This window comes from Eretmochelys imbricata, chromosome 10 (assembly GCF_965152235.1).
Source record: "Eretmochelys imbricata isolate rEreImb1 chromosome 10, rEreImb1.hap1, whole genome shotgun sequence".
Lineage (NCBI taxonomy): Eukaryota > Metazoa > Chordata > Testudines > Cheloniidae > Eretmochelys > Eretmochelys imbricata.
Genome location: NC_135581.1, coordinates 60446756 through 60469677, shown reverse-complemented (window position 1 = coordinate 60469677; position 22922 = coordinate 60446756). Strand labels below are relative to the sequence as shown.

Here is a 22922-nt window from a genome sequence, read left to right as displayed (position 1 = left end):
CAACCACAGTGCGCCCCCCAGGACACCCCCCCCCCCCAATTTAGTCAGGGGTATATAGTACAAGTCATGGACAAGTCACAGGACATGAATTTGTGTTTACTGTCCATGACTTTTACTACAAATACCTGTGATTAAAACGTAGCCTTACCTTAAAAAAAAAGTCCTTAAAAAAAGATTGAGCCCAGTGTTCTCTCTTATATTCTCTCATTAAAGCAGGCTCCAATCTGCAAGCTGTGTGAGCTATTTCTGAATACACATGCTGTATTTGCCTACAGAACCCTGGCAATACAATTATTTAATGAATTTACACCAGTATGTTCAGATATCTGGAATTTGAAGCCAAGGTTCTTTAATGGCTTTCTTTCATGCATCCCTTTAAGTTGGGGGCGGGGGGGGGAGAGACAGGTGGCTTTTAGAAATGTATTATTTTGGAATCTAAAAGTGCATTCACTAAGGTACCAAAATTGCCCTCAAGCATCTGAGGGAAAGTCAAAAGCGGGTGGAAGAATCAACTTCCCTGGTGCACAGAGCTAAAGCAGAATCTGAAGTCTAAAAAAGTCCTCTGCCCTAACACACCATATATAAGGTTGGGCTCCCCTAAACCACTGCTGCACACTGCTATATTGTGAACCCCTGTGCACCAGCAGGGGCTCCTCGCACCAGCCCCTTCACTCCCAGCACAGAACTACACTATTTCCATATGTTCTTTATACCTGTACAGGAAGCAAAATCTGAGTTTAAGTGCACCCTGAAAAACACCATACTATCCATCACCTGTCATGAATTAGATCCAACTTGCATGTCACCAATATGGCCTGATGCACTCTGAAAAGAAATACTCCATAAAACTAAGCTCTACAGCAGGGGTTCTTAAACTAGGGGTTGGGACCTCTCAGGGGGTCGCAAGGATAATACATGGGGGGCTGTGAGTTGTCAGACGCCACTCCAAACCCCACTTTGCCTCCAGCATTTATACTGGTGTTAAATATATTTTAAAAGTATTTTTAATTTACAAAGGGGGTTGCACTCGAAGGCTTGCTATGTGAAAGGGGTCACCAGCAGAAAGTTTGAGAACCACTGCTCTACAGTGTTACAGTAACTAAGGGCTTGTCTACACTGGCAGTTAACAGCGCTGCAACTTTCTCCCGCAGCGGTGTGAAAAAACACCCCACTGAGTGCAGCAAGTTGCAGCGCTGTAAAGCGCCAGTGCTGGGAGCTACGCCCCTCGTTGAAGTGGTTTTTTTAGTGCTGCGCTGCAACCACACAAGGCATATTAAAGTGCTGCCAGTGTAGACTGGCCCTAAAGTATTACATCTAACCTGTGAGGTCCTTTTTCCCATTAACAATTTTTTCTAGTGCAAGTTCACTGTTATGGCAGATATCAAATTGAAAAACTAAACTCTGGCCCACAGAAAACTAGCTTAGTTTGTGTAGCTAAAGAGAAATCAGAATTTCCTTTTTAAAAATAACACAGAAATAGTCACAGATCTGTAATCCAACTAATAAAATTAATCTCTGCCTTAAGAGTTGCTGTACCAGACAAGAGAGAGTTTAAATCCTTTTCTAGTTTATAACTAGGATTTACCAGAGCCCTTGAGGCTCTTGCAGTGACTGCAGCCAGAGTCCTTGCAGTACCTGTCATCTCGGGAAGCAATTCCATCATCTTCAGCCCAATATTAAAACAAATTACCTTTCCCCTGATTCATTCACAAAAGCAAGTTTAAGAGAAAAATCATTAACAATAGCTTTAGCACTGCCTAGTCTTATTTACAAACTTTCTGATAAAACCAGAGTGAATAAAAACCTCATAAAGCAGAACTTTTTCTCTCAAAACAATAGCACCCAGTTTTCTCAGTCTTTTCCTGCAAGTTTCTGTAAGATTTCCCAAAAAGGTGAGTCAGTGTATTTTTGTGTAATTGGAATCCCTTTATTAGTATATACTTTAGATCAGGCATCAAATTACATCTTACAATTGTATTTTAACATATTTGATTAGGTTCACTGTTTTGTTGCCCCAAACATACACAAACTGCTTAATTTCTTATTTGATATAGGGCAAAGATATCAGAAATGCAGCATTTTAAAGAACAATCTAAACATATATAAAGGGATACTTAACTTGCATGTGCCCAATGCTCAAAAATGGACATGCTGGTACCTTTCAAAGGGAAAATATTCTCTGCCTTGGTGGAGTCTGAGCACTCATCTTCATTCGAAAGTGTATTTTAGCACCTAACTGATTTCACCCTATCAGCATACCCCTGGCTCATCTGTCAAATGATTGTCAGACAGTATTAAAAATTAGCACTTAGATAGCAAATACAATTCATATCAGTCAGCCAAGGCACTGATCATCAAGTTTATGCTGCCACTGTGTATCAGTTAGCAAATCTTACAATTAAACTTTACCTTCGTGTCAAACTCCCGCAATTGTTATTTATCTAATTTTAAATTACATGTTTTAGCAGCAGTTGAAACTGAGTGTGTTAGCATTTAGAATATTCTAAGTTGACATTTAATTCAAGTGGATCTACATTTTTGAATCCATGCACATCAGTTTTCCCCAGTCTCTTTTTGAAAGTACAAACTGTAATTCTATTTTAATTTAAAACAAACAGCATACAGGTATATACATTTTTAAAATAAGGTAGTTTTCCAATTGAATTTACCTCCTATTAACATCAGGAATGAAACTGCAAATTATGATTTTTCAGTGTAATTAGCAGTGACAAGAAAGTAAATAATACTTAAAGTGTTTTTGAAAGGCTTCCCTAATCATGGTGCAGATAATAGTTGTCCATTGAAAGTTATTTATCTGAGTGCAACACTAACAACACTTTGAATGAAGAAAATACTACTAAGAATATCCAATATACCTATACTTTAAAACGATTTTTCTGTTAACATAATTACAAAAGTGTTAAGTTACATTATACATGGTAAAAAGTTAGATTTATTGCATATTTGAACTAGCCTGGTTTTCTGGCACAGATTCGAGTTCCAGTGGTTATACAGGTGATGGTTCCAGTCTTCAAACTGGAAGCCAACATTCTATCAGCAGCCTTCTCCAAACAGTAAAACTTGCATCGGTGTTAGTTGCTCTAATAGACTGTCCTAAAGGAAGAGTTCTTTTAAATATGGAAGGAAAAATACACAAACACACTTTCCATTGTTACATTTTAAGCAGCCTATTTTCCCCTACTGGCATACAGTAAAAAGCTAAGGTTCCACTGCAGTAAATATAGATAAAATGTGATTCTGCCATCCCTTGTAGGTGCGAAGATGCAATTTACACACCCCTGGAGGGGTATGGCATACCAAATTAGAAAAGCCTTGGGCAAAAGTCCACTGAGGAAAACTGCCACTGAAGCCAATTATACCACGAATTATTAGCTAGATAAAAGGTAAATTACACTGTCCCTCCCTGGACAATAAAGAGGTATATATTATCTCAAATGAAAGGCTTTATGTTATGCATCACTGATAATAAGGTTTTGTATAATTACAGAATTACAAAAAGTATTGTCCAAAACTATCATCTGCAGGACAGCTGTTTCATACCAATTGCCTCATTTTTATAATTACAAATAGTATTGGATGACTTGCAAAATAACTTTTGCTCAGTAAAGTGTATTTTTCTCCCAATAAAGAATTAAGAGAGTACCTTCCCTTAAAAGATGTAATGAAATAATGTCTGGTGCTTCTCTCTCTCTCTCTCTCTCTCACACACACACACACACACACACACACACAAGACAGATGTGCATCTAGGGTGTGTTTAATCACCTTTCATTTCAATGAACAAATATCAGAAGAATCAATAATGCACAAGTCAGAACTCTGAAGAGGCGAGTCAAAAAACCGTAAGTAAGTTGAGGAGGGAAAGAAAGAAACAAAGAAAGAGACAAGGGACAAGGTTTTTAGGACTCTTCTTCCATAGCTATATCCTCTTGCAATTTCTGAACCATTTTCTCCTCCAGCTGTTTTCCTTTGCCTTCAAAAGAAAAAAGACAAATCAAGCATTTTAACTGAATACATTTAACAAAAATTGTCTAGAGGGAATTCTCAAATTACAGCAATCAAGTTAACACACACTTATTATGACCTTTATCATCAGCTAGCCATACTGATAAAGAGGTTTTAACAAAGAGAGAGCTGTCTTTACTTTAAAGCAATAACTAAAATCAGCTTCACTTTCGCATAATACACTGAACATTCCCCTCATCTAGTACCATGGACTTTCACCAGTTGGCAGTATCAATCAGAACTTCATGCAGTAGTATGAACCACTCCTTTGGTAAAGGGAGCAAGACTGAGAGGCTCCTGCTCACTTCTCCAGATTTAGAAGAACTGTCCCAGCAGAAAGGACACCAAGGGGAGGATTAAAGCGGAGAGAAATGTAGGCAAAAGCACTATGCTCTTTTACACTGCCCACTGTTAGCACCACACAGAAGACAGCTACAATATTATAGACAATTTGTTGTAATGGATTATATTAACATTACCATATAAAATATAATAGTATTTTATAATATATCAAATCAACATCCCCCAAGATCAATTTTTTCAAGGCATTAATAGACAAATATTCAGCTGCTCTCCATTCTATGTAAGGGTAGTTGTCTGCCTAATTGTATGCAAAAGATGGAGATCGTTTGAAAACATATCCTGTAAAAACCATATCTAAGAATAAAACAAAATTCACAAATAAGACAATGTCTACACAATCTATTTTACCAATAACTTTTAATGCATAACCTAGTATTCGTAGTTAAAAAATTTTGGACCAGCAGAAAACCAGTTAGGAGGAACAGATTTTTCCAACTGTAACTCAATTGGAACCAAGAAAAATGTAAAGTTTGCTCAGTAATGGAGAATATAAATTTGTATCTATGCATTCACCAGATACATTTTGGTTAATATTAACAACCTATTTTTGAATTGTCTAGTTAATTAGCTGTATCACATTAAGTTTAATAAACATTTGCATTTGAGATGTCATTACAAACACTCAATTATAGAATGAAAGACAAGATGAGTGAGGTTCAATAAAAGATAATACCTCATCCGCCTTGTCTCTCTCATGTCCTGGGACCAACATGGCTACAACACTGCAAACAACTGAATTATAAAATGTCACTTCCTCAAAAGGGATTATTTGCTATTGAGTCCAACATTTCAAGAAGTCTGACATTGTACAGATGTAGTAACTACAGTATAGCTCAATGTGTGCCAACGACTGATTTTAAAATGATGGAGACCAGACATATAACGAGGTCAGCTGAGTATTTTGATACTGTAGAATTTGAATAGGTAACAGACACTGATGGAATTCTGTCTGCCATGGGTGAAGGCCAGATGGGGGAGGTTGTTCTTGTGGGAGAAGGAGTGAGAAGGGAATTATATCTGGCTCATTAAATGATGGATGTTGCTCAAAATATTTATACATGAACTATCCAACCAAGGATTAAATAAATCCAGTTCTTACCGGCATGTGGAGCCCGAACAAGGTGTATGTTTTGCTTGACTTCTTTGATGTCTTGTGCCTTCTGCAGTTCTTTGCTCTTTTTTAATCTGAGAATAAGGGGGGGTTATTATTTGGAGATTATATACTAAAGCTTACTTTCTTTTTTTTAAATAAATTTATATACATCATGTGTAGGGCTCTGTGTCTGCCACGGAATTTGCAGAAGTCACAGATTCCGTGACTTTCCGCAACCTCCGTGACTTCTACAGCTACTGGTGTGGCTGACCCCAGGGCTGCCCAGGCAGCTGCTCAGGTGGCCCCAGGGACAGCCACACCAGCCACTGCTGGAGTAGCCCCACAGCCAGCTGTGGCCAGTGCGGCTGGCCATGGGGACCACCTGAGCAGCAATCCTGGGGGCTGTGGGAGCTGCGGCAGGTGGGTAGCCTCAGGGGCAGCAGGAGCAGCCACTACTCAGTGGCCCCCGGCAGCAGGTGCCATTGGCCCACCCCCTGAGAGCAGCCCCCTCCCCCGCTATGATTTAGTTAGGGGTATAGAATACAAGTCACGGACAGGTCATGGGCCGTGAATTTTTTTCATTGCCTGTGACCTGTCCATGACTTTTACTACAAATACCCACGACTAAATCGTAGCCTTAAGCATGTGTATTAAGTCTTAATGAAATTCCACATCTCTCTCAGAGTCCATTCGGGAATTATAGTGGCAGTTACAACTTAAATAGAATCCAATAAATACTGATGCAACGGGATGACAACGAAAGAAAGTTTCAAGCTATGAGAAGTTTATTCAGATTTTGGAAACCTCAAACAACATACAAGTCTTCCCCCACCTTCCTCCAAATATCAGAATACAGCTCCTAACGTTTGGCAAGACCTCCTTTCCCTTGAACAGTCAGCATTATGTAGATTCATTTCTCAAGCTTCCTAGTGTGTTACCATGCTGACCAATATTGTCTTTGTTTCTTGTATTCCCCAGTCTGTTTCCATCTGCTGTCTGTTGCCTTAAACTTAGACTGTATGCTCCTTGGGGCAAGGACTGTTTTGTTGTGTTATTGCAACGCCTAGCATGGTCCTGGTCCATGACTCTCCTGTGTACTACTGTGCTACACATAATAAATTAATAATACTTGCACTACCGTTCGTGTGTAAGAAGCAAACAGCCATTTAAAATTTGCAAGCATCATCTCCATGGAGCAAGGGCTATCTCTTTGCAGCATGCCTGTACAGCATGATGCAACCCAGAACCTGACTGGGATTTCTTAAGTGCTACTGCAAATCCTTCTCACCTGTTCATGATAAATTTAGCTTGGCGTTTTTGTTTGATCTCTTCCACTCTCTTCATTGCATCAACTGAAACAAACAAAAAAACAGAGTTTTTAAATATTTTTAAACATGTATGTTTGATAATCTAATTAACATCCTGAAACAATTTAACTAGTACTGTTTTAAAGGCACATTTTACTATAATGCGTTCCTTAATATGCACAGAACCCAGAATAAAAGAAACATCTAACAATTATAACAGAGAAGTTCTCTTTGCAATGTAGTACTGACAGATACTATTCTGTAGCTAGAAACTATCATCAATTTTACTTTAAAATTTCAGTTCAAGTTTCCACTTTGTCTATACAACCTCTCTCTTATCCCTTCCATCTTTTCTCACAATGGAGGACTTTTGTTTCTAGTTCACCATTATCCAAATGTCGTTACCCTTTCCCCCTTAATACTTCTTCCTAACTTAAAAATAAATGATGGTCTCACATGCCACAAAATTATCATGATTGCTACATTTTGTTTCAAACTAGTGTAGAATCAATGGGATCAAAAGAACAGGACAGCATAGCTTTAAAAGACAGCAGGAGACAGAATCACTCAAACACTAATATAGTGGTTAAGAATGCAGTTTGATTCTATACTCTGATTCTCTAACACAGAGGTTGTCAAACTGTGCTCCGTGGACCACTGAGCTCCATTCAGGTGGTCCATGGATAGTTCCCTCTAAGGTGCGCACCTCGGCTGCCGCACACAAGAGAATGAAGGCAGGCATGGCTCCACTAATTAGGTGCCTGGACCCTGGAGAAGACACACATGTAAGGCGAGATGGTGGCCTTGGGGGAAATAGGGGGGAAGGTGGGATGAGGTAGTGGGGTGAGAAGAGTGGGTGGGGGGAATTTGGGATGCGCAGGGCTGCGGCAGCCGGAGAAAGAGACTGCTTTCCCAGCTCTAGGACTGCGGCTGCCGGGGAGAGATGGCCCTCCTTCCAGCCTCAGCTCTGTGGCTAGTGTGGCAGGAGAGAGACGCCCCCCTCCTTCCCAGCCCCAGCTCACAGGCTGCCGCAGTGGGGGAGAGAGGGCACATCTATCACATTAAAAAGGTAAGACTACTGATATTAAAATATGAGTGTGCTTTTGTTTGTAGAACAAAAAAAGTTAATTATTTTTTTTAATACAGCACTTTTATCCAAAGCGCTTTATAATAGTTAGCTAATGGTGCAAACAAGATTTGCAAAGATCATCAACTGGCCTGCTGAGACCCTCAGCAATTTTCAAGTTGTCCGCAACAAAAAAAGTTTGAGAACCCACTGCTCTAACAGTTCTTCGAAAAAATAAGGACAAAGTGAAACCCAATGCCTGCCCACAGCCTGACCACCCAAAAAGTTTGAACTCTTTTGAACAGCGATGTGAAACAAAAAACCAATATAAGGAAGATCAGGTTAATCCAAGATTACAGATGCATAATTCCAGTAAAATATGCTCTCCTTCCACTCCCAAATCTCTTACCTATAATTGATGAGGTTTACAAATGACTGCTCAATCAAACCTAGGGCTTGACTGACGGTGCTGTAAATTGAATAGGCAGCACAGGTATACCAACAAACTCTGCAGAGCAAATATGCTGTCACAGTAACATACTAACTTTTTTTAAAATGTAAACAATGCAAAGACAACCTAAGCATCACTCTGAGATCATGTTATAAGTGACAAGTAACGTAACGCTTATTTTTAAAACAGAAACTCACCAACTCCTTGCTGTTGGGAGTGGAAATTTGTTATTGAAAAAAATGGACTACTTGTGCAAACAGACTGAACATTAGGTACCTACTAGCAAAGATGTAATACATATTTACACAGGAACCTAAATATAATTGTGGAAACACTTAAGGTGAGTCATTAGAAAATGAAGCAGGAGTCCTAGCAGTTATGACTTTTTAGACAAAGGAACAGCACATTTTTGAATCACGATTCTCTTCAACTATTTACTATTTTGTTGTTGAAACAATTGCAAAATTAGCTATTTAAGTCTTAACAAAACTTAATATTAATTTTTAAAAATATATTTACTTAACATCACACCATCACAGGAGCAAAGAGTTAAGTAATTTACATGAATTTTAAAAGGTCTGGACAATTTTACTAGCAACTTGCGTAGGTTCACACCTAAGGGTAATCACCCTGAAGCATGAGATTTGTCATCTGATTGCTGGAGGAATGAAGCTTTTTTTTTTTTCATATGCACATAAACAAACCATTAGACCAATGCATGATGGGTTTTTCTTCACTTCCATCTGAGGGATCAGGTATTAGCCAGTCAGAAGCAGGTCCGTGAACATGAAAGATCAGTGATCTGATTTGTATGGCAAATCCTGTGCTCCTAACAATAGGATTGTGACAAAATGCTGAACACAGACCAAGTCAGAGTTTTTAGAGTGGTACTCCATTTTTAATTCCCACCATCATACTTCTCCCTCAAATGCAATAGGCAATGTCCAATCTCCTTAATTTTCTGGCTTTTTATTGGCATTCCTGACAAAGTCTTTTGGTCAAATTGTTTGTTTTAAAAAACTAACAAGGACAAGAACATTTCTGGTAGAAAGCTATAAATCTTCAGAGCTATGGTGATCTATTGTGTAACTATGTATTTGGAACTTGTGTAATACGTATGAAAAATGCCTAAGAATGAAGAGCATTAACGACTTAACATGTTACACATTACTTGCTTTCCAGATTGCATTTTAAAAAATCTAAGCTGGTTTTAAGAACAAACACATACAAAAGTCATTCCAACATCAGTAAAAGCATTTTAAAGAACTGTTATACATATAAAAGTCAATTTATCAGATTGCTCTGAAATTAGGTATTCAAAAATGCCTCAAAACAGACATCAAGTTTCAAACAGGAGAATGTGTTTTACTGCAGAGTTATATACCTATGAAAACTGTTTTGTAATTAAAGTTCTGTGAATGACAATGATTTACAAAGGCAAATAAATATTGTAATTTATGATTACAGTTGATAACTCAACGGGTAGTGATCAATGGCTCCATGTCTAGTTGGCAGCCAGTGTCAAGTGGAGTGCCCCAGGGGTCGGTCCTGGGGCCGGTTTTGTTCAATATCTTCATAAATGATCTGGAGGATGGTGTAGATTGCACTCTCAGCAAATTTGCGGATGATACTAAACTGGGAGGAGTGGTAGATACGCTGGAGGGGAGGGATAGGATACAGAAGGACCTAGACAAATTGGAGGATTGGGCCAAAAGAAATCTGATGAGGTTCAATAAGGATAAGTGCAAGGTCCTGCACTTAGGACGGAAGAATCCAATGCACCGCTACAGACTAGGGACCGAATGGCTAGGCAGCAGTTCTGCGGAAAAGGACCTAGGGGTGACAGTGGATGAGAAGCTGGATATGAGTCAGCAGTGTGCCCTTGTTGCCAAGAAGGCCAATGGCATTTTGGGATGTCTATGTCAGGGCATTGCCAGCAGATCGAGGGACGTGATTGTTCCCCTCTATTCGACATTGGTGAGGCCTCATCTGGAGTACTGTGTCCAGTTTTGGGCCCCACACTACAAGAAGGATGTGGAGAAATTGGAGAGAGTCCAGCGAAGGGCAACAAAAATGATTAGGGGTCTAGAACACATGACTTACGAGGAGAGGCTGAGGGAGCTGGGATTGTTTAGTCTGCAGAAGAGAAGAATGAGGGGGGATTTGATAGCTGCTTTCAACTACCTGAAAGGGGTTCCAAAGAGGATGGCTCTAGACTGTTCTCAATGGTAGCAGATGACAGAACGAGGAGTAATGGTCTCAAGTTGCAGTGGGGGAGGTTTAGATTGGATATTAGGAAAAACTTTTTCACTATGAGGGTGGTGAAACACTGGAATGCGTTACCTAGGGAGGTGGTAGAATCTCCTTCCTTAGAGGTTTTTAAGGTCAGGCTTGACAAAGCCCTGGCTGGGATGATTTAACTGGGAATTGGTCCTGCTTCGAGCAGGGGGTTGGACTAGATGACCTTCTGGGGTCCCTTCCAACCCTGATATTCTATGATTCTATGATAACTGAGCACCATTATATAGAGTGATAAGACAATCATATTCTATTACTATTGTTTTGTAGAAATGGAAGCAGAAAACAAAGTATATCTGTAATCCGAGTAGAATCTTAGTTTTAGTGCTGAGTTGTCCCTATCAAGTTTGATATTACCCTTTTTACAAATTAAGTGGAAAAAACGTGTGGACTCATTTTCCATAAAAGGCATCAATCATATGGGACAGGTCTATCTAGATTATAATGAAAAATTACATTTTATTTTTTTATGAGAATACCAAGACTAATCCATTTCATATCAATGATGTGCAGCTGGGAGGCAGAACAAAAATTCCTGTTTTAGGTTGGGGCACATTTAAAAATAAATCTCTTTTCAGGTTTCTAGTATTTACAAAAGACTAATTATAAATATGAACATCAAGGTTTAAAGTCTTCTGACAACTGTACATGGATAGAAGAGCTTATTCCCAGCTAGTCTTCTACAAAAGCTGGCATTTCCTAAAGTGACTTACCAGTTTTGCTCCACAGCTCTCTCTGGTATTTCACTGGCTCATTTCTACGTTTTTCAAACTCAAATGAATTATCCTGTGTAAAAAAGGAAAGCAAATACAGCTTACATTGAGACACAGTAAGTGGGCAATACATAGTTTTAGGAACAAGTAGCTGCATAAATATCCACAATTTATATTTGTGAAAAGAAATCTAAAGGATCTCAACATAAAACTCCCTTCATTTTATCTGACAATATGATTGAACAAGATATATAATCTATTATAGACATTTCTCTAGACCTAAAACAAAAAAATTTAAATACAAAACATCTTAGCAGCTCTCAATACTAATTTCTGCTACATATCATTGAATTCTAAACTTAATATTTAAAAATATACTTTTGTGTCAGGTCTTTAAGGGAAGTACCCCTTTTCTCCCCTGCACGCCCAAAGCATGGGTGAAGACCAGAAATTACCCAATATGATCATTTTCGGAGGTAACGTTGAGTCTTGGCAGGGGGTGAATAATCCCAGAGCCCTGTTGTGATGGCTAAGAAGGAACCGATAGCTTGAGAAACATTGCTCTATCTGATGTGGGGGACCAGCAATTTTTTTCCCCAATATGCGCACAGACCGGCAGCTGATGGCTCGCAGACCACCACCAGTCTGCGGACCACCACTTTGAGTAGCACTGCCATAGAAGACTCTCATAGCAGCAGCAGGCAGTAATGCTAAGAGGCAGAACTATGCACTCTGACCTATGCTATGTTACTGTGTTAATTTAACAAGATAGGGGAGAAAATAGGCATGAGAGAAACACCTCTCACAAAGATATTTAACAAGAGGAAGCAGGCAAGCAAACAGATTGCCTCAGACATGAGCTACCAATGAGAACATTATGCAGGGGGTTCTAGGTGGGCACTAACCCTCTATATATTAATCACCACAGAGAGTTGTCTGCAGAGAACTAGAGAACCACTGCCAAACAGACCTTTATGCCCTTATCCTCCCTTCATCTCACTGAAAACACAATCACTGACTTCTCCACTGCTATGGGACAGCCCCGTTTTGGAGATGTGGAGGCTTGAGCCGACCCCCTCCGCCTTCAGATAAGCAAAGGATTCCTTCTTCTGTGAGAGTTGAACTATACAGACATCACCTGCTGTGCTTCAAAGGGGCACACTGACTGCAAGCAGAGGGAAGGAGAACAGCCAACACAGACTGTTTGACATGGTTTTCCCTGTTCCCACCACCTCTAACATATCCTACACACAGCAATCACGACTTTTTTTAAGTGGTTAGTTCCCAGCAGGCCCCTTCCTCCCTCACAAAGTAATCCCTGCATGGCTGTCTCTGGACCTACCTATTCTCTCCTCTCACTCTCCACATGGCTGTTGCTACACATCTTGATGTAGGATGGGCATCATCCACACCTGCCTTGCTCCCCCAGTGATGAAATATCTGGAGGTCAGTGGCATTTAATTCTGCTGAGCTCCATCCTGACCAGCTACTAAGAGCACCGTAGCAGCATCTCTGCCCAGTGTGGCAATAGCTGGGCTACCTTCTACTACCTGTCCACTCCATGCTGTTGCTAAGAGAGTGCCCTGTGGCGCTCCCTCTCAAATATCAGTAGGACAGGGTTTATTCATGGTTTTGAGATGGAGATTTTGGGGACCCCACATCACTACCACCCTCCAAACAGCAAACATATTGGCCGTAACCCTCATGTTTTTGTTAGTCAGGGACAAGTCACCATTTTAAACAAAGAAAACTTGGTTTGAACGGAGAGCAGAGTGGGCAGCAGTTCTCCTGAGTCAGCATCAGGTAGTTACGCACAACAAAATAACTAAAAATGGTATCAGATGGCTATTCACGGAGTCTAATATATCATTTTCTTGTTTCCAGATAGTTCTCAGAAAAATGCCAAAGCACCGCTTGTAAACGGTCTCACACAATTTAATACCATTCACAATCTTCATTGAAAAAAATCTTACTGAAGGTCAGTTTTAAAGACACTGGAAGACAAAAAAATTCCTTTTTTATCTGTTAGCTGGAACTGCAAAGTTAAGCTGTAAAGAAAATATCAATCCTTTAAACTCCTCTGTATTTGAACATCTTCATTTGATAAACATCTTAACAGCAAGAAGAGAGAATGCAGAGTGCTAAAGACCAAATCATTTTGCTATGGCTCTTAACAGTTAGAGCTGCAGACCCTCAACACCCAGGAACTGCATCCCTAATTGGTAACTATCCTATTCTCTTTCCAAACCAACTTCAGATTGCTTACTGCTTGGAGAAACATTCTAAATTATTTATTGTCTATGTAGATGTAATTTACATTACATCCTTCTGCCAAAAATCATGTTTGTGCAGTGAACTTAAGAAGCAAGAGTAAGATATTAATATTTTGAGTGAAGGACTATAGGTTTGGGAGGCAAGGAGTGAGTTTTGTTTTTTGGAGCTGGGGAGAAGGACACTGAGTGAAGCTAGTTCTAGAAAAAGCAGAACAGAGTAACTGTTTTATGCTTTGTCCATGTCATTGTCTTTTCAGTTACCACCTAAACAGTGAAAAGAAATACTTTGCTCACCTATAACACCTTTCAGCCAACAATTGCAACACACTTTGCAAAAGAATTAAGGCTCACAACACCCTTGCTAGGTATGCAAGACCCCTTTTTACAGATGCTGAAGAGAGGTATGGTTACATAGGTCATCTATGGCAAGAATCAGAGAGAGAATCCAGATCTCCGCGCTCGATTTTATGCTTTAACTACAAGACTAACTTCTCAATAAAAGAAGCAAGGAACATGAACCCAATGGTTTTGCAGGAGCCATAAGATCACCATTGAACACCTGATCACATCAGACTACAGACATTTCAAAAGACAAGAAAAACCTAGAGAAATCTCCTGGGGTTCTAAAAACTTGTAATATCATTACTAAGCTTTAAGAGCCATTTGTACAGAAAAGTTAGTTAGGAAGCAGTTTGCAACTTTTCATAGTGATCCTTCTTGGTACTTTGAAAGTAAGACTTAAACCCAAATTATATTCAAGGGAGGTAGAAAAAGTTCTGGGTGGCTCCAGTCTACTTGAACTAGGGGAATTTTCAGAAATCAAAATGCAACAACCTCGACTAGATCGATCAATTAGGTCAGGAGTTAGAAATGCCAGGAGTAGTAGTCTAAATGTAGGTCCTAAAGACGATCTGGTCAGTTTAATTCTGAACCAAGAATCCTGGTAACAACCCAAGCTCTGAAAGGGGAGAGGATGAGAAGTACAAAGACAAGTATTTTGTTATGTCCTAAATTATTCTGAGTAGCCTTAACTGACACCAACTAGAACTGCAAAAAGTTTTATACAGCTGTCTCAGGAAGTCTCTCCTCTACTATACTGAGGAAAAACTTCTCATGAGTATTCCCAGACTAGCTGATCAAATGCCACTCAGAAAGACAGCCCCAAAAAGTAAGCATTAATAGATGTTTCATCCAGTCTAAGTACAGCGGCAAGAAATCCCCGGAGAAAATCATCATATGTTAGTACCAGAGATCTGAACACCCTCTAAGCAAAAAGTGGCTGCAAAAGCCTCTCAGCACCCCAGAAGTGCTCCTAAAAAGGTACACACAGCACTGTCCAGTTGCTGATTACATTACAGCTAATAACATTCATTTGCTGCTGGCGATGCTAAAAATATAGCTAAATACTGACTGGCTAATGTTCAGTTCAGCACATATATTTTAGTGGTATTTTGATAGGTAGTTCTGGTGCTAGCCATGACTCTGTAGACGATTCCACCTCTTTTCAGTTTATTTTCCCTAATAACAGGAACCCTTTAGATCTAAATAGAGCTTTCATCTACAATATACTATAACTTGGCCTTATATTTGACAGTTTCCTTTTTAATTTTTGTTTTTCCTTTTCTTTACAATTAGAATAATGTCAGCTTCTGTTAGGATACTGTTAAGCCTAAAATCTGAAGTGAAGAGCTTAAGAGAATGTGAGAACAGAACCAACTAAGATCTTCTGACCATTCTTCCTACTCCATCAGCTCAGGGATCTCAAACAAAAAAAAAACCTAAAAAAACCCCCACACCCAGTAATTCTAAATTAGTTTTTAACAATATAGTAACACACAGCACCTCTTCAGAAGACCCAGTTATTACATGGCTGCCTAAAGATTATGTCTGGCAGGCACATTAAAAACCACACTCTTGGCTAACTGCACAATAATATCCACAGGGAAGTTACATAGACAGCAGTAGGTCACCAACAGTGCCAAAAAAGTATTGAGCATCCTTATTTTGCTGTTAATAAAAGCTAATAAAATCCCAATAATCCTCTATTTAAGGACTGTCCTAACCATGTATACATATTTAATCAATTTCTCCCAGGGAAGTAAATCTGTCTTGAAATTCTTTTAACTTTTTTTAAATTCTATTTCATGCTTGGAAAATGAAAGAATCCTTGTGGGGGAAGATTCTTCTTATAATTCTCTCCTTAGAGAGAAAGATCAACAAAGTTAACTGCCTTACACTTGAGAAATCTATACAGTCTACAGATTAAATTAAAGATGCTTCAGAACAAAAAGTATATTACATGGGGAAAAATGCTAAAATGAAAGTAAACAAGGGAAATATTCTTTTCCAATAAATAAGTTTTGAGTCTGAGGAAAGCGTAAGTAAGATGTTCGTCAAAACTGCATCATCATAACTGCCGCACATGAAGCACTGAAAGTCTAGAACTTGATGAGCGGACCAGTTAATGACAGGCATAAGAACAAACTGGTAGGCGTGTTAGTTTTCTCTGATATGACACCTGCCCACACAACCAACCCCATGAGTAAACACTCAAATATCCATGCTATCAAATGTGGGTACAATAGATAAAAGTGCTGTATATGTGTAACTACCTGATTTGCGGACACCAGTGTACTCATCCAAGTTGTCATTTGCATCCCCAATCAACAACAGGTGCAGTAATTTTAAAATTTTCACTCCTTAATTAGGACTTGTCTACACAAAAAAGTTGTACTGCTTTAACTATACCCACATAGTTCTTTACAACTGCCCTTCCCCTGGCCAGTGTGGATACAGTTATACTAGTATAGCTTATTCCCATACTATCAGTTAAAAAATTTTGTCTAACCACCATAATTGTACCAGTACAAAAGTTCTGGGTAGACCAGGCCTCTGTGAATGCCTATGTTCAAGAAAAATTAAGAACTTCTGCACCCTACCCCCATATCTGTCACTGAATGACTTGCAAAAAGCCAAACAAACCATCTCTGCATTTTGTTTTGATTTCTGTAAAAAAGGAGGTGATACATAACTTACAGGTGGGTTGCAAGGTTTAATTTGCATTTGTAAAATACTTTGAATGCATTGGATGAAAGATGCTACAGAAGTGCAAAATACTATGTTGTTGTTGTCCATGCTGCCCATCCCTCTCAGCAATGGAGAACAAACCTTTTTCACAGGGCTTTGGGCCTTGCTGCCCCTGTACGTCTGGAAAGCCAGAAACCCAGAAAAAGAAACCTCTGTAAAACTAATTTCCATTTGTTTTTACTGCTGAATGTGTGGTTTGAGGAATTTTTTTTAAACTAACAGATTTTAAAGGAATCTCCAAGTCTGTGACTCACAGTAGTGTGGAAGCTCAGGCATTTACTTGATAAATTGGGAACAAAACATCTCGAAATTTAAATTAATGTACAGTCTTACGATTAAAAGTGATTCGAGCAAAATGGGCAGTTCTTTGCCACTTCACAGCCATAAGATTAGCCACTCTTATCACAGATACTGCATGTTTATGACCATAAAGTTTAAAGCTACAACTACTACTACATTATTCTTCACATGTCAGACAATCCTTTTCGATTCTAAATGATTAGGAGTGCCATGAAGAATAAAAATAATGGTTATATCTATTTACTTTCACAGTAATTCAATGTTATCAAGCAAGAAAAAAGCACAACACATTTAAACTGAAATAACAGAAGCCTAATTAGAAAGGCAAATTTCAGGGTGAAGAGTAAAGAAAGGCTAGTTTTAAACTTTCAAAGAAAAGCATGCTGCATATTTGTGCTTTATTACTGAGAAAATGGAAAGACCAAACTGTATTTTTAAAGCACTGATTTTGTTCTCACTGTCTCTGGGGTCACACAAGCACTTCCACACCATGACTTGCCTGGCTATGGCACTTGGAGTATTGCACGTGTAATGTTCATGTTTTGTTTTTATTCTTGGCCAGGACTTAAACACACATAGAAGTGTGTTTAAATTCTTTAGTAGCACAGCAGTACCAAGCACTTACCACTGTTAGTTCTTTACCAACTGCTTTTCGGAAGGCTTTGGTCCATCTGACCTTTCTGGGATTTCGTTTCTTTTTAAAGTTTTTGTGGCATTTTGATCTGCAGAATCTAAAGACCTAAAGAAAGATTAAATACAAACAGAAAAAACTTCTATAATCAAAGGACATTATTGCCCACCCCATCCAAAATAACTCGGATGTTAATCTTAGTTATAAAAAGAAAAGAAGTACTTGTGGCACCTTAGAGACTAACCAATTTATTTGAGCATAAGCTTTCGTAAGCTACAGCTCACTTCATCGGATGCATACTGTGGAAAGTGTAGATCTTTTTATATACACACAAAGCATGAAAAAATACCTCCTCTCACCCCACTCTCCTGCTGGTAATAGCTTATCTAAAGTAATCACTCTCCTTACAATGTGTATAATAATCAAGGTGGGCCATTTCTGTGGGACCATGCGGGTACCCATCATCTCAGGCATTGGCACCCTGATAGCAGGATTGTCTGGCTATTTAGACTCCCTCCTCAGGCCCTACGCTACCAGCACTCCCAGCTACCTTTGAGACACCACTGACTTCCTGAGGAAACTACAATCCATCGGTGATCTTCCTGATAACACCATCCTGGCCACTATGGATGTAGAAGCCCTCTACACCAACATCCCACACAAAGATGGACTACAAGCCGTCAAGAACACTATCCCTGATAATGTCACGGCTAACCTGGTGGCTGGACTTTGTCCTTACCCATAACTATTTTACATTTGGGGACAATGTATACCTTCAGATCAGCGGCACTGCTATGGGTACCTGCATGGCCGCACAGTATGCCAACATTTTTATGGCTGACTTAGAACAACGCTTCCTCAGCTCTCGTCCCCTAACGCCCCTACTCTACATGCCTCCAGCTTTCACCCTGACCACACCACACGATCCATCGTCTACAGCCAAGCTCTGCGATACAACCGCATTTGCTCCAACCCCTCAGACAAACACCTACAAGATCTCTATCAAGCATTCTTACAACTACAATACCCACCTGCGGAAGTGAAGAAACAGACTGATAGAGCCAGAAGAGTTCCCAGAAGTCACCTACTACAGGACAGGCCCAACAAAGAAAATAACAGAACGCCACTAGCCGTCACCTTCAGCACCCAACTAAAACCCCTCCAACGCATTATTAAGGATCTACAACCTATTCTGAAGGATGACCCAACACTCTCACAAATCTTGGGAGACAGGCCAGTCCTTGCCTGCAGACAACCCCCCAACCTGAAGCAAATACTCACCAGCAACCACATACCACACAACAGAACCACTAACCCAGGAACCTATCCTTGCAACAAAGCCCGCTGCCAACTGTGCCTACATATCTATTCAGGGGACACCATCATAGGGCCTAATAACATCAGCCACACTATCAGAGGCTCGTTCACCTGCACATCCACCAATGTGATATATGCCATCATGTGCCAGCAATGCCCCCCTGCCATGTACATTGGTCAAACTGGACAGTCTCTACGTAAAAGAATAAATGGACACAAATCAGATGTCAAGAATTATAACATTCATAAACCAGTCGGAGAACACTTCAATCTCTCTGGTCACGTGATTACAGACATGAAAGTTGCTATATTACAACAAAAAAACTTCAAATCCAGACTCCAGCAAGAAACTGTTGAATTGGAATTCATTTGCAAATTGGATACAATTAACTTAGGCTTGAATAGAGACTGGGAGTGGCTAAGTCATTACGCAAGGTAACCTATTTCCCCTTGTTTTTTCCTACCCCCCCCACCCCCCAGACGTTCTTGTTAAACCCTGGATTTGTGCTGGAAATGGCCCACCTTGATTATCATACACATTGTAAGGAGAGTGGTCACTTTAGATAAGCTATTACCAGCAGGAGAGTGGGGTGGGAGGAGGTATTTTTTCATGCTTTGTGTGTATATAAAAAGATCTTCTACACTTTCCACAGTATGCATCCGATGAAGTGAGCTGTAGCTCACAAAAGCTTATGCTCAAATAAATTGGTTAGTTTCTAAGGTGCCACAAGTACTCCTTTTCTTTTTGCGAATACAGATTAACACGGCTGTTACTCTGAAATCAATCTTAGTTATGTTACTCTACTGGCACTATTCAGTGCCAATTTAAAGAATCACCATTATTTTTTCCTTATAATGAAAAGTACCAATGAAACTAAAGTTATTAAGTATAGGACAGAAATTTTAGCTTTCATGGAAGCCAAACCACACCAAACAGCCAATGAGCCTTAGTCTGAACCTGAAGGATCTACCAGAGATTAGGAAATACAGTGCATTCCTCATGCCCATTCTGGCAAAAAAAAAAAAAAAAAAAAATGCCCCACCCTGGTCAGTCTGGTAGCGAGGGAAAAATTTCTTCCCAGTGCAAAAAAGGAACTTTACAACACCACAACAGACCAGAACAACTGGTCCTTTTCTATTCCCAGGGTGGGAGCTGCTAATCTGGGCACGAAAGAAGGCTCAGGCAGGAGGGACATGGTTTATATACCCTCCCATAAGTGGGGAGAGGCCAATGGCTTACCTAAGCAACATAAACCCACCTGCCAGCTCAGGTGATGCTTCCCTGTCACCACCTCGCACTTGCCTCTCTCAAGAGGGGATCCTTAAGAAATCCACTGTCAAATTTCCCTACCAGCCCAGACAAAGACCATTCCCCACTTTGAGGTTGTGGGGGTTGCATTTACAGCAAGTTACTTGTGTAACAGCCCTGGTGTGTTTTGGTAATTTCAACTTAAATATAGCTATTAAGCTTTACAGGGTATCCTTTTCATAATTTTGAAAAATAAACTTCATTTTGGTTAGTTCAGATCACATGTCTAAACTCTGGTCTACAATCCACAGAATAGAATTTTAATGGAATAAATATTCATTAACCTTCTTGCAGAGTAATGAATACAGAATATTTACTATTGAAACATAAAATTTCAGTGTAATGAGTAAGATACTTGTACTGTTTCAATGGATCTTTGCACAGAAATATTAAGTTAGCATAATAGGTTTCTGCTGTTGCATGTATAACAAATGCATAATTCTGAGTGTAGTTTTATTTCACAAAATCCTGTTGTGACAGTCTGTATGCACCATTATATTCAATAGGATTTGGCAAAATGAGATTAATATATCACTAGATCATGTAAATCATTATAGAAAGATACTGAACAGGATAAATAATACAAGTGTCAATGTATCTTCTGCAATGATGGTATTATTCAAGTTAGTATGAGCTTTAGAACATTATTTTTACTTTGTTTTATTTTACAAAGTCACATTACTCTGTTTTCACAGTATCTTCAGTTACAGTCTGCTGGGAACATGCATGCATCTATACAGGAATTACCTTTAAACAAACTGATGGTCAAAAAGCTGCAGGGAACAGGATTATTAAATTATCACGCACAGAAGTAACTACAAAACCTTAAAACTGTTCCATGAATTTTCTATACAGGTCACTTAGTCCTAGAGCTAGTGCTTTTGTTACAGGATAAGCGCCCAACCGCACATAAAAATAGTCAGGCTTTGAAAGGTACAGAGAAAAAATACTAAACTACTTTTTAGAACTTAATTTCATCTTTAAGGCCCCAATTCAGAAAGGCACCTAAGCACATGCCTAAATTCTAATGGTTTCAGTTGAACTTAAACATCTACTAAACTTTAAAACAGTATTTCAGCACACGGTTAAGAGCTCTGCTGAATCAGGACCTCAATGGGTCAAGCATTTTTAGTCTAACACTGGTCTTTACAATAGAGCAAATGCTGATATTTACATTTTGCCACACAAGTACTTTCAGTTTTGGCTGGGCAGAAAAGATTTTACCTTAATTAATTTTGGACTACATCTACAATAGGAGCAAGGGGTGTGATTCCTGAGGAGAGCTAACTCAAGTATAAATAGTACTTGTAGCACAGGCAGTGACAGCAGGGCTTAGCCAGGCCTAGCTCTGACATCCTAAACCCTGCGAGCACGTAGGCCGCATGGCTAAACCCGTGGTTTTCAACCTATCGTCTGCGCACCCTTAGGGGTCCGCGGACTACGGCGAAGATTTCAAAGCAGTCCACATCTCCATTTGAAAATGTGTAGGGGTCTGCAAAGGGGGGGGGGGGGGGGAGATGGGCGGGGGGAAGGGCTGAAAAGCCCAGGGCTCAGCCAGGCCACCGCCGCCCGCGCTCTGTCGACTCACGCCAGCTCCCCTAGAACGAGTGCAAGTGCGCCCGTGTGAACTGGGAAAAACACCCCCCAAGCCCCGCGCTCTCAGCACACGGCAGCCGGGCGGGAGCGGACGGGGAGCGCCCGCAGGCGTCACGGGCCGCCCGGCTGCGGGGCTACGGCCAGCCCAGGCTGCGCTTTAAGGGGCTAGAGCCGGGTCTCCCAAGCCCGCCGCCAGAGAGGAGCCGGTCCTCAGACGGGCCTGCCCCCGCCCCAGGCTGTGTGGGCCCCCACGCGGGCTGGGCTTGGACCAACCCCGAGTGGCGATGCGACACCCCCCCCGCCCGGGCCGCGCCTTCCGCCCCGACCTTGCAGTCGTTCCGCACGAACATGACCCCGTGCCCCGGGTAGATGGGCCCGGAGCAGAAATAACACTTCTCGATGCGCATCTTGCGGCCGACTGAACCCTCCCGGCACCCAGCCGCCTGGCCACGCCGCGCCGCGGGAAGTGACCGAATACACCTGACCGGAAGTGTAGCTATAATGCTCCCTTCCGGATAGAGCGTCTCCTCCGTGGGGGAGAGCGACGTGAACTGTTCACAGCGCCCCCTGCTGCTTGTTCATGACCATGAGCAAGGCAGGCACCTGGGCCTTGCTAGGCCCTTGGTGTCCCCCGTGGCTCAGCCCAGTGCCCACAGGAGCCAGTTATCAGCAAAGGAAAATCCAAGGCTATTAAATGTACAGCGGGGGCTTTTGTGGTTAATTTTTAAATTAATCTTCAGAAACAAATACAAAAAGGCAAAGGACCATTGAGGAGAAAAGACATGAAGGCAGGAGCGGGCAGGAGGCTGGAGGGAATAGCAGCAAGTTTCGGTGGAATGGAAGTCCGGCATTATCTGAGCTAGCTCAGCATTTCTTTGTCCAAATGTATCAAGAAACAGGGTCCAACTTTCATTTAATTCAAATAATTGCTCTCTGCGTCAATGAAAAGGGTGTTGTTTTTTAAAGAATTAAATTGGTAATTTTCCCAACTGTTTGAGATAAAAATATAGTTGAATGGCATAAAAATACAACAAAATGTTGATTGTAAACTCTTTGGGGCAGGAACTATCTTCTGCTCTGTGTTTATCCTGC

The 22922-nt window shown here is 40.5% G+C and overlaps 1 protein-coding gene across 1 annotated transcript; it reads right to left on the bottom strand.

Moving 5' to 3' along the window:
• Positions 1-1905: 1905 nt before the first annotated feature.
• On the bottom strand, positions 1906-22304 carry RSL24D1 (ribosomal L24 domain containing 1). Its single transcript, XM_077828764.1, has 6 exons — positions 22157-22304; positions 17603-17716; positions 11318-11390; positions 6771-6834; positions 5489-5574; positions 1906-3994 (listed from the first exon to the last, which is right to left on the bottom strand). Exons 1-6 carry the CDS (start codon positions 22235-22237, stop codon positions 3921-3923), a joined length of 492 nt encoding a protein of 163 aa, XP_077684890.1. The 5' UTR covers positions 22238-22304; the 3' UTR covers positions 1906-3920.
• Positions 22305-22922: the final 618 nt, after the last annotated feature.